The sequence below is a fragment of the Panthera tigris genome, chromosome C2, assembly GCF_018350195.1.
Source record: "Panthera tigris isolate Pti1 chromosome C2, P.tigris_Pti1_mat1.1, whole genome shotgun sequence".
NCBI classification, from domain to species: domain Eukaryota; kingdom Metazoa; phylum Chordata; class Mammalia; order Carnivora; family Felidae; genus Panthera; species Panthera tigris.
Window position 1 is genome coordinate 152,579,143 of NC_056668.1, and position 11,943 is coordinate 152,591,085.

An 11,943-nucleotide genomic window follows, 5' to 3' on the forward strand; every position below is an offset into this window, starting at 1 on the left:
GGGCCCACTACAGAACTGGGCACAGCCGCGGGCCGTTGACAGGTGCCTCCTCCTTTGTCTCCTGGAAGCTTCCTGAAGATTTCTTTGTGTGGCACTCTGAAAACATGACTTGCTTTAGGTTCAGGGAAAAAGTTTGACCGCTGGTTGCAGTCACTAGATACTTTTTCTTAAGGCAACGGAGGACCCTTAGAACGGAAGAATGTTGACAACGCAGATCCCTCATTTGGAAAGATCCAAGTCCTCTCGTATATAGACGTGCTGTGAGTTGAACAGACTAGGAGTGCATATCTCGCTCGTGAACAGCCGGGGGTCCTGGAGGGGTATACGTGGGACACAGGGGCTCTGGCACGTAGGGCGTGAAGGCCTCAGCTACTTTCAGCAGAGCAGAAGCACGCGGGGTCTTTTTGGCCCTTTCAAATGCAACTTTCCCCCTTTTTGCTACTGATTGGTTGGTATCGCCCAGCGCCCTTGTAGAATTGGGAACTAGACATTCAGGGAGTTTGAGTCTTTGAGTCTTTAGCTTAAAACGTAGCAGTGATAACTTTACTTTGCCTCGATTTTCCTCCACATCATCTAAGATTAGTTATCAAACTGCCCTCACCCCCAGCCTCAGTCTCCTTACTTGGGGTTGGGAGATGAGGGAAGGAGAAAGCTTCATTTTTTCCTGAAAAAATGGTGGAGTGAGGGTCTTGAGCTGATCAAGCCAACGGCGACTTGGGAACTGAAGAGCTGAAAATCATTTTAGAAGGTTCTGTGCATCAGTGTCCTTAGATTTGGGTATGGTGGCCCCTGCCCTGAGCCCCATACCTTAGAGGGCCCTGCTCTGGTTACACCTGACCCACAGAGTGAGGAGACTCTGGAGTCAAGGACATGTGTCTCCCCAGAGCCCAGATTCCCCCCGCTTCTAGATCCCTTAATCAGGACCCCAGAATCCCCTGGCCAAATGGCTCAGGCCCACTCCCAAGACTGGGGAGACCTCTTTTCCCAGCCACTCCCCACAGTGAGCCAAGGGGCGCCTGTTCAGAGGGGTAGAGAGACCTTGGACATGTGGCCAGGTGTCCAGTGGTCCACACCTGTCCATGTGAGTCCGAGAATTTCCAGTTTAAGCCTGACCTGCTCGCCGTTGAGTCCTTTGAGGACCTTGACGGAGTGACGCTGGCCAGATGGGTACCAGGGCACTTTGTTGGCGGAGCTTGAAGTGGGTGGGGCAGGAGAAATCCTGCGGCTTCCATGCCCAAGAGGTGGTTGGACAGGGGTGTGGAGGCGGGGCTGATTGGTGGCTGAGCAGCTGATGGAGAGCCAAGGGTCATCCCCCGAGAAAGGTTCTCACGTGTTTGAAAAGGAGGCTCAGGGAGCTGGCCAGGGAGAGCCAGCAAGTCCCAGGAGGAGAAATCTTTTCTCCTGGTCTTGGGCAGAAAATGAAGTGCATTTTGAATTTGTGCTCTTTTTTACTCCGGTTTCTTTCACACGTTTCTCAGTTTTGTCAATGCGAAGGCATATTTACCAACCTAGGAGATTGAACATATTTTCCTTAACAGCCCGACGATCGATTTCACAACTTAAGATCCATGGACATATGGTAGGTGGCCCCCATTTGTTCCCTTGCACTGGGCGCCGTGGCTATCACGGGTGGGGCCTGGCCTGTGACTCTAGAAATGAACAGTCGTCCTCTAGAGCTGTGCTGTCCCAACATGGTAGCCCGTAGCTGCACGTGGCTCCGGAACTTTACGTGTAGAGTAGCTGAAGGTAAACGGAAGAAACGTTCGGTTCCCCAGTCTCACTAGCCGGATTTCAGACGCCCAGTGGGTAGTGCAGACCTGGAAGGTTCCCAACGTCACGGAAAGTTCTGCGGGACAGCGCGGCAACAGCGTAGCTCGCGTGGTGCTGACACGGATGTTTGTGCTCTTACCTCCTGCGTGGGGAGAATCGTTTCGGAGGCACCCGCATTCACTTCTTTCCCCCCTCCTTCTCTCACCTCAACAGCTGCCAAAGATCTGGTGAGCCGGTTGCTGGTGGTGGACCCCAAACAGCGCTACACCGCCCACCAGGTCCTTCAGCACCCCTGGATTGAAACGGCGGGAAAGACTAGCTCGGCGACCCTACCAAGGGAGGTGCCCCCCAGCAGTGAGGGGCACGCGCGGAGCCAGCACAGGCGGTCTGCGGAGAAAGCCTTGTAGCCCCCGCCTCGGGTGCCGGTCAGCCCCCTTCTCCCCCAAGGGCAGAGAAGGAGCTAGAAGTCCAGGAGACAGACAGAATCGGGAGAGGGGGAGAAATGCTTCGTATGTTTTAAAGCGTATTTTACAAAAACAAACTTGAGTCTTAATGCTACATGTTGTACCATATTTTTAGATTTGTATATTTGGAGACTTTAATACATTTTGGGGGTGGGGGGCGGGGAGGCCGTCGGTGAGGACTTTTTGGTAATAATGCTGTGTTTTGCCTCCTCCTCGTAACCCAGTCAATGGTATACTACCTGAGTGGTGCTTGCCAGGATCTGAACTCCCCCTGCGAGGTTAACAAGGCAAATCGTGCTCTTTCTCTGTTAATAAAACGTGCTCTGACTGACAGAAGTGGGTTGTATTCTGCTTGCTTCTTAATGCTGGTGATGGGAGCCTGGGAATTCTAGTTTAGACATGCTTCCTAAGACCGAGGTGACTACATGTAAATGTTGTGACGGACACTTGACTACCTGGCAGGACGCGTTTATTTGGGATGTGCTCGTCTCGCTGTCCAGCGTGTCCTAAAAATCCATTCTGGTGCTTTCGGAGAAATGGAAAAAAAAGAAATCGTTGATTTATTCTTGCCCCTTCAGTACCCCTTTATTCTGTTTTTCAGCCGAGTGTACCTGAGCCTGAGTCATTTCCACAGGAAGTTAGGCACTCAGGCTGCGACTGTGTTAACATTTTCAGATCACCTGGGAGCCATTTAGTGCATTAATATGTCAGCGATGCAGTCAGTGGATTACACTCAGCCTCGAAGTTGCTCAGAGAGTTCAGGCACGTTCCTACCTGCAGGGCAGACACACGGAGGGCACGGGATGCGTGTGCTCTGATTATTTCAGTCCAGGTTTCTGGGTGGAAACGCTGGGCTTTTCAGATGACTCGGGGGCGGGATACGCATGAGCTGAAAGCAAAACGTACTTCTCATGTTTCCCGAATGGACCTTTCTGGGTTATATGTAACTCGGCCGGTGGGACACAGAACCGGCCCCCAAGTGTGGGTTTCGCCCCCTGCCCCCTCCTTCCCTAATGATGCTGGAGTCATCTGGTGAAGGATGCACATCGGGAAAACGGGAGGAGCCAGAGAGAGCGTTTAGTGTAAGGAATCGCTCAACCGGGTATTGAAACCTACAAAAACACCCGGGAGACTCTGAAGTAATTTGGCAACGGTAACGGCAGGAGGCGGCTTCCGATCCTGGGTGGGGAACCGAAGGAAGAGCCTGGGCCATGAGAACCTGGCAACTTGGAGGAGAATCGCCTTGCGGGTGCTGAGTAGGCCGCCCTGAACCCCCTTGAAGACCGAAGGGAACCAACAGGTTGTGGGGCTGGCAGCCCTCAGCCGTCACACCTCCCTCCCGGGGCAGGCTGTGTCCAATGACTGGTCCACGCAGGGGACGAAGGCTCAGCCCCCACACCCCCGTGGGGACAACGCCGAAGGGCCATCCCAGCCTCAGGGCTCCTCGTGGGCATCGGCTGAGCCCTTCGGTGACACTGCTTCCCAGCCCAGCATCCGCCTGGCCCAGGCTTGCTTCTCTCTGTCCTCGGAGGTGACAGGGGAGACCACGCCCTGATACAACGTCTGTCCATCTCCGTCCCACGGTTGGCTTCCCAGGAGACGGGGCTCCGAAGGGCGAGCTGGGACCCACACACCTGAGGAGGGGATGCTGCTCGGTACATGGACTCTTGTTCCGCAAACATCGAAAGAGGCTGGAAGCTGGAGCCCAGTTGCTCCTGGAAGGTCACCAGAGGCGCTAAGTCCAAGTGAGAACGTTCAGTTCGCGTTAGCGTCGGTTGATATCAGGTGGTTCTCCTGACCACTGTCTCTGAGCCATTTCTCCTGTTGACTTCTGTGATGCCACGTTTCTCTGATCTTCTTACCCGCTTCTCTGTCTTCTCCTTTGGGCCTCCTGAACCAGGTTCAGCCTCCTTCCAGTTGCCAAAAGCTGTTTCATCATCAGCATGAAACATCAGGAAAACGCAAATTAAGACCACAATGACATAATACTGTGTACCTATGAGAATGGCTAGAAGTTAATGGCCACAGTGAAAAGACTGACCATACCAAGCGTTGGTGAGGATTTGAAGCAACCGGAACTCTCTCTCTCTCTCTTTTTAATATGCACTTATTTTGAGAGAGAGCGCATGTGGGGGAGGAGCAGAGAGAGAGAGAGGGAGACAGAGAATCTGAAGCAGGCTCCGAGCCGTCAGCGCAGAGCCCGACGCGGGGCTTGAACTCACGAACTGCGAGGTCCCCATGGCCTGAGCCGAAGTCGCGCGCTTAACCCTGAGCCTCCCAGGCACAACCGGAACTATCGTAAGGGGCAGGGGAGCGTTTTCAGTGGTCCTCCCCCTCTGGAGAGCAACTTGGCGGTTCCTTTAATCGTATGCCGACTGTGTGATGCAGCCATTCCCCCTCTGGGTATTTTTGAGAGAAATTACAGTGTGTGTCCGCACAAAGGCTTACGCACAAATAGTCATAGGTGCTACGTTGGTGGTAGCTCGAACGTACAAACAGCCTGAATGTCCGTAAATTGGAGATGTGTACACTATGGTGCATCCATGCGGTGCCTACAGGTCAGCAATAACAGGAGTGAACTCTCGAGACGAGCCACAACACGGACAAAAAGAAAGACGTGAAAAGTGATTAGACTGAACGGACGAGGCCAGACCGAAGCAGCTTATGTTCTCTGTGATCCCTTCTGCCTACAGTTCTAGAAGCTGAAAACTAAGCCACAGAGCAGATCGGGGTTGCCCGGGGACAGGAGGGAGGAGGGGTCCCCAAGGAACAACACCAGGTAACTTTGGGGGTGAGGGATACGCTTGTTGTCTCGAATGTAATGATGGGTCTGTGGGCGCATACACGTCGAAACTTAACACATTGTGCACTTTTCACTTTGTGCTGTATATTGTGTGTCACTTACACCTCAATAAAGCTGTTAAAAAATATAGTTGCAGTTGCTTCAAGACCAGTCCTAGACCCTCTTCCTTGCCCCCGTACTCTCTCTTGGCAGTTTCACTGGCTGTAGATCTGCAGGTGATCGTCTGCCTGCCTCCCCCAGGATGTCTCCAGCCCAGGCTTCTCGGCTCAGACCGTCTGTGCTACCGGCCCTGTGACACATCCACGTGTAGGTTCAAGTTCCTCCAGGCCAGAATGTGTGATCATCACCCCACCCACACCTGGCCCTTCTCCGTTGCTCCCTATCGCACAGAACGGGTCTGCTGGGCAAGTTCAAAACTCTGGCATCATCCTCGATCCCTCCATCTGCCACCTCGAATCCAGCCCATCCCCATTGAATTTACTTCCTTAGTGTTTCTTGAATCTAGCCACTGAACCTCCTTGGTTCCCCTCCTGATGGGCCCTAAGGTTGTTTCTTGTTCGTTGTTTATTGTTACAAACACACTGCCTTCACCACTGTGTATACGTGTCCTTGTGCCCAGAGACACGGGAGAGATTCTCTTCTTACACACAGAGGATACTTACACTTCTTACGTGTAGAGGATATGGCCACGTTGATTTTGAATTACTTTACCTTCTCACAGAGATGCATGAAGGTTTCCTCTTTTCCCTTAGGGATTCCCACATGACTTTTGTTTTTTAATGCTAGAATGTTACTCTCTGGCCATACCCAAAAAGTAGGAACGCAGAAGCTGCTTTCTATTCCGGCATTTGTGTAGCACTTCATGGCTTCTGAATTCAGCATTTTTTTTAATGTTTATTCATTTTTGAGAGAGAGCACGCATGTGCACGAGCAGGGGCGAGGGACAGAGAGCGAGAGAGAGAGAATCCCAAGTAACCTCCATGCTCAGCATGGAGCCCGATATGGGGCTTGATCCCACGACCCCGAGATCATGACCTGAGCCAAAATCAAGAGTTGATGCTCAACTGACTGAGCCACCCAGATGCCCCAGCACTTTATAGCTTTTGGCGTGAATGCCTTTTAAGTATCTCGTTCTAACCTTAAACCAGTAGCATGGGGAGGTATAGTTATCAGCCCCACTTAATCATCTGGGAGACAGTGGCTCAGAGAAGTGACCTCCCTTCCTCAATGTCACTCGCCAGCTGCCAGGTATGGACCCCAGGGCCATCGCTTTAGTTCCCAGCCTCCGCTCTGCTCTGATCCTGCAAGGCTGGGTCCTCAGTGCCTGCGGATGAGTGATTCCGGGCAGATTCGTTTCCGCAACAGAGGTACTCATCCAGAGGCTTCACGAACCCCTCCCACTCCTGCTTCGTGAGAGCAGAAAGGCCGCGTTTGAAACTAGTCCCTGTATCGCCGGACCTGGGGCATCTCACGAGACCCACCCCACCGGCAGGTTGGTTGAGAGCTGATGGTGGGTCTCAAGGTGGCTTAGCAGTCATGGTCGGTCCTTCCAGGGAGGTGCCTCTGGTGCAGAAGCCCCCGGGGCGGGGGGGGCTCTCAAGTGGCTTGTGCCCTCTCCTTAGGGCTTATCATGAGGCAGGTCACTCTGTGGCCCTCATCTGCTCCGGGTGGCAGAGCAGTCTCTGAACGTGCCGCCCCCCGAATATTCTAACATCGGTGTGATGGATGCGGTGTGGCGTTATGAGCCCTGCTCCTGGACTCTAGCCCTTGCTTTTCTAGACTTGCCCTCGGCTGAACTAAATCTCCTCACTTACACTCATGTGAGCCCTGGGGCAGCTCGTGTCCAGTGGCTGGTCATTGTGGATTACAAAGGTCCAGACCCGTTGCTTCAACTCAGGACAGCCGTTCAGGGCCTTCCCATATCTCCCTGTGGGACCACATTTTTTCTTCTACTGGGTTCTGTGTGGCTTACACCCCTTCCCTGAAATGTGTCGATACCGAGAACAGTCCCCGGGAAGCTTCTCACACACCCATCTCCCCTCAGAGCCCCCGCTTTCCTGGGAAACAGTCTGTGAGTTTCTCGCACCCAGTTTAGTAAGAGCAGGGGGCAGCTGCATCGGGGGACCTTCCCCTCCAGACCTGGAATGGAGCCCCCGATAGTTGGCTGCCCGCGTTGAGGCTAACCCCAGGGGACCAGGGCAGAGAATGGCTCTGGGTCCAGGCGTCCCGGATGAGTGGACCCTGGTGACTTTGGCCGGGTGATAGAATCCAGGGACCGGCAAGCTCAGAGCGGGGTTACAGACTCAACTGTGGTTTCCCTTCTTCCAAGGGGGAGATTAGAACTACTTCCAGTGTGTCAGCAAGACTTTCAGGGCCTGTGCGAGTAACTGGGCTCCAGCCCTGGGGCCGTGCTGTGGAGTGAAGGGAAGCTCAAGCAGGTGGTGAGGCTTCTGGCCTGGAGAGGAGGAGGCTAACCCCATCTGGGAAAATTCTGGGGGCATGGGGTTCCCGAAAGCAGAGGCTGAAACCAGGATTTAGATGGATAGTTTATGGGAGGCCATCCCAAGAAATGTGGGAGTGGGGGAGGGAGTCTGGGAAGGGAGAAAGGTCCAGAAAGCAGGTGTCCATGCCTGAGGACTGCTGTGGGCAACTGAGGCTTGTCTACTAGGGGCTCCTCGAGGCACCGTGTAAATTGTGTCAGAATCAGTCCATTCCTGGGCAAGACAGCTGGGGTTTTAACCACCAGCTCGTGTCTTTTGCTGGTGGGGGCATTTTCCTGATGTGTTAACTCCCTGCCACTTCTGGCCTGTTTGGGGCTAAAGCTTCCACGTCTGGGGGATGCCTTCTCGCAGAGTCCCAGGAAGCTGGTGGCATCTGTAGCAGCCACTGTGGGCGACCTGTGGGTCGCTGACAGGATGCTGTGGGGGTGCCGCCACACACAGGAACCTGGGAGACAGGACCTCCAGGATTTGGGGAAGGCGCTCGTGGTGTGGGCGTGAGGTTGGGGGGATGCGGAAGCTGGTCCACTGGCTGACATTTCCCTTCAGCCCCCAGAGCCGTGGGGGGTGGGGCAGGGGCATGGTAAGGGTGACAAAGATGACCAGAAAAACTGGATCAAAGTAACTCTGGAGAGGTTTTATGGCTCTTGTGAGTCCACAGCGCATTACAGTGGAACTTGTTTGTGGCCTTTGGGGCTTGCTGTTGGTTGCTGTTCAGTTATCCCCCGGGACTATTGCTTACTGGGGTTCCCGTCTATTTCCACCGACGTGTGGAGTCAGAGCACGTGCGATCCCCAGAGGGGAGCCCATTTGGTGACAGCTTTCACGTGGCCCAGAGAGACTGAGTCCCGAGGCTTCTGCCTGCATGGTTTTTGGAGACTGATTTGGGGAACTTGGGAAAATGATGGCTTCTATCTCTTCCAGTCCAGGGAGGCGGGGGAATTCTGGTCGTTGTGATGGGGAATAAGGGCAGATGCCACCATGGACATCTTAAGATTGATAAAGCTCAGGCGTTTATAGACGAGTAGGGAGGTAGGAGGGGCCTGGCAGGGCACTTTGCTGTAGAGGGACAGGTTCTTGGCCAACTGGACCAGTCACGGGCACTGGTGGAGAGGATTCAGCCATCTCAGCGAAGCAGGGGGCTATGAGGACTTTCTCCATTCTAAAATGGTTTAGGGTGGTGTGCCATTTGCATTTAGGAATAAAAGAGGCATCGTGCTCTTTTTTTTTTTTAATGTTTATTTGTTTATCTTGAGAGAGAGAGAGAGCACACGAGTGGGAGAGGAGCAGAGAGAGAGAGGGGAAGAGGGAGAATCCCAAGCGGACTCCATGCTCCGTGCAGAGCCCGACACAAGGCTCGATCTCACTACTGTGAGGTCACGACCTAAGCTGAAATCAAGAGTCGGACTCTTTTTTTTTTTAATGTTTATTTATTTTTGAGACAGAGAGAGACAAAGCATGAACGGGGGAGGGTCAGAGAGAGGGAGACACAGAATCCGAAACAGGCTCCAGGCTCCGAGCTGTCAGCACAGAGCCCGACGTGGGGCTCGAACTCACGGACCGCGAGATCGTGACCTGAGCCGAAGTCGGCCGCTCAACCGACTGAGCCACCCAGGCGCCCCAGGAGGAGTCTGGCATTTAATTCATGCTTTGGAGTTCACTGCCTTTTGTATTTTCTCCCGCTTTTAATTGGCCTTTCTTCCCCTGCTGACTTACCCTGGATTTCTACCCCAAGTCTGCTATATTAGTTAACACTTGCTGCGAAACAACCAAACTCAATGGCTTTGGGCTGGGATTGTGGGCTGGGCTGGGCTGGGCGGCCCTGACCTAGGCAGTGCTTTGTTGTTCTTGGTTAGAGTAGGTGACATGGCTGGGTCCTCCTCAGTCCGTGTGGCTGCTCCCCCTCCCGCAGGCCCACCTGGGCCTGGTAACATGGCAGCAGACGGGTCCCCAGCACGAGGTTGGTAGCTCTCAGTTCTCTTCAGGTTCAGCTTTGGAACTCCGTGCGATCGCTTATACTACATTTCTGGCTGATGCGATTCACACAGCCAGCTCGGATTTAAGGGGCCAGGAAACAGTCTTGACCTCTCAATGGTGGGAGCTTCCTGGGGGGTAGAATCTACGGCCACTATGGCATTCTACCACATCTCCCGTGCCCAGCATGGAGGACCAACCGTCCTTACGGACCACTCACCTCTGCGAAGCTGAATTCCCGCCTCTTAACACTCACGGTGGAAGGGCAGGAACGATGTGGGCTCCTTCCTCAGTCATCAGGAAAAAATCATGTGTGCATTCAGGTCTTCCTCAGCTTGTCAAGATAAGGGTGCTTGTCCTGAGTCCCGCCCTGTGCCAGGCCCCGGGATACAATGGCATCTTGTGCAATATGGCATCGTATCAGCTGTCAAGAAGCTCCATCTTGTGGGGGAGACAGGCCCCAAAGCCGATCATTTCATGCAGCGTATTAAGTGGAACAAAGGAGGTATTCACAGAGTTCCATGTGTGTAATGAGTAACGGTGGGCATTTAGGAGCACGGACACAGAGCCGGGATCTGTGACAGGCCCTTGATATCTTCTCAGCGAATCCCAGACAATCACAGGATAGAGGCTTTATTATCTCACCCTGCATCCCTGGCCAGAGCGAATTTTTGAAGCAGGGATTCAATCATGTCACCGCCATTTAAAAATGGCTTCCTACTATGTTTTGAACCGAGCTCCTCACTGTGGCCTGTGGAAGCGGAAGGAAACTAACCTCCCGATTCCCTGCCACCCCTCTCCCAGGGGCTAGCGTGGCTGTCCTCGCACAGACGTCGTCTTGCCTTCTCAAGCACAGTCAGCACCTTCTGGGCCTTGGCACCGGTTCTTTGCTTTCTCTGGAATGATCTTCCTCCAGCCCTTGAGGGTTCAGCTCAAATGCTCTCTCCTTGAGAAGCTGCCTCCCCGAGACGCCGTCCCATCCGCCTGTTTCGCTCAAGTTCACTAAAGGAGCTTCTCAGTGTCTGCAGCGCTTCGTTTGTCTACTCGTCTGCGCCTCCCCGACCTTCGCACCGCGAAGGGCGGGACCTTCTCTCTTTTGTTCCCGAAGGTATCATCCACGTCTCGACCAGTGCCTGGACAATTTGAAGCTCGTAATAAATACTTGTTGCATGAACGAAGAAACCCCTGATTTACCGATGAGGACCCTGAGGACCCCCGTCACACGGTGGTAAGCGGCAGAGCTGGGATCTGAACCCATAATTGTGGAAGCCATGGCCGTTCCCTCCATGCCATCTTGCTTAGAGAACCTGGGAACGCAGACCTCTCCCCTTTTCTATATTTTGATCCTACGTCCTACGACCTTGCCTTTGGTGTCAGGGTGGGATCACCGTGGCCGTCCCTCTAATGGCAAATACCAAGAGCTGAGTCGCTGTGAGATAGAATCTCCATGGCTGTTCTCTTTCATTCTAAAAGGGATACTTTTCCATATGGTGACATTTCTTTAATTGGAGTGCATTCTACGCTTGATGAGCACTTAACATAGGCTCCTTTGCCCCTTGAAAGCTCTTATTAAACCTAGGGTATACCCCAGAGTGATGGTGTCCTAGAATCTGGAAACGAATTGCAGTGAAAACTCTAATTGTTTTCAAGAAAGCAGCGGTACTGGAATAAATAGCGGAGATTTCTCTCTTTCCTGTGGGTTATCTTCTTTCTGTTGTACGCAGATACCATACAGAGCAGCCTCAGATATTTCTTTTGTTGTTAACGGTATATTTTTTCCTCCTTGTCTACCTTCCTGATAGAATCTGGGAATTGAATAATACGAGAACATAAAGATATATCTAGATTTGTTCTGACAAGTTTCATATCACCGAATATACTTGGAAAAGAATATTTGACCTTAAGAAAAATTACGTTGAGAAACCCAGCTGCTGTTATAAAAACCGTGCAGCACAGAGGAAAATGATGCTCTGTCTGTTGTGGTATCCGTGTAATTTATGTCAACAGAAAGCCAATAGCTTCATCAAGATCTGAAAGTAGATTTCACTTGAGAGATCTTGGGCCCTCCCTTGATCTGATAAGAAGGAAGCATGTGTATACATTCTCTGCTCTAACTCCCCAGAAGAACTTTGGTGGGAGGAAGGTGGGGGTGGGGAAGACGGACGGTTCTTAGATTGTCCTCGTTTCATGCCAGCCCTCACCAGGGCTCCCTGGCCTTTGACAGAGAGATTTATACAGGAGCATCATGGAGGTAACTCTGGAAACAGGAAATACTTTAATAAGCATTCTTGCTAAAACTAAAGAAGTCATTTTATTTTTTTTTAACATTTATTTTTGAGACAGAGAGAGACAGAGCATGAACGGGGGAGGGTCAGAGAGAGAGAGGAAGACACAGAATCTGAAACAGGCTCCAGGCTCTGAGCTGTCAGCACAG

At 52.6% G+C, this 11,943-nt stretch overlaps 1 protein-coding gene across 1 annotated transcript in view; it reads left to right on the plus strand.

Annotated features, from left to right (window-relative positions):
* Positions 1 to 2,567, plus strand: part of DCLK3 (doublecortin like kinase 3) — a 30,025-nt gene extending 27,458 nt beyond the window's left edge. Inside the window, exon 5 of the mRNA XM_042956901.1 lies at positions 1,984 to 2,567. Within this exon, the coding sequence (XP_042812835.1) occupies positions 1,984 to 2,177 (194 nt within the window). The 3' untranslated portion in view covers positions 2,178 to 2,567. The remainder of the gene's footprint in view (positions 1 to 1,983) is intronic.
* The last annotated feature ends 9,376 nt before the right edge of the window (positions 2,568 to 11,943 follow it).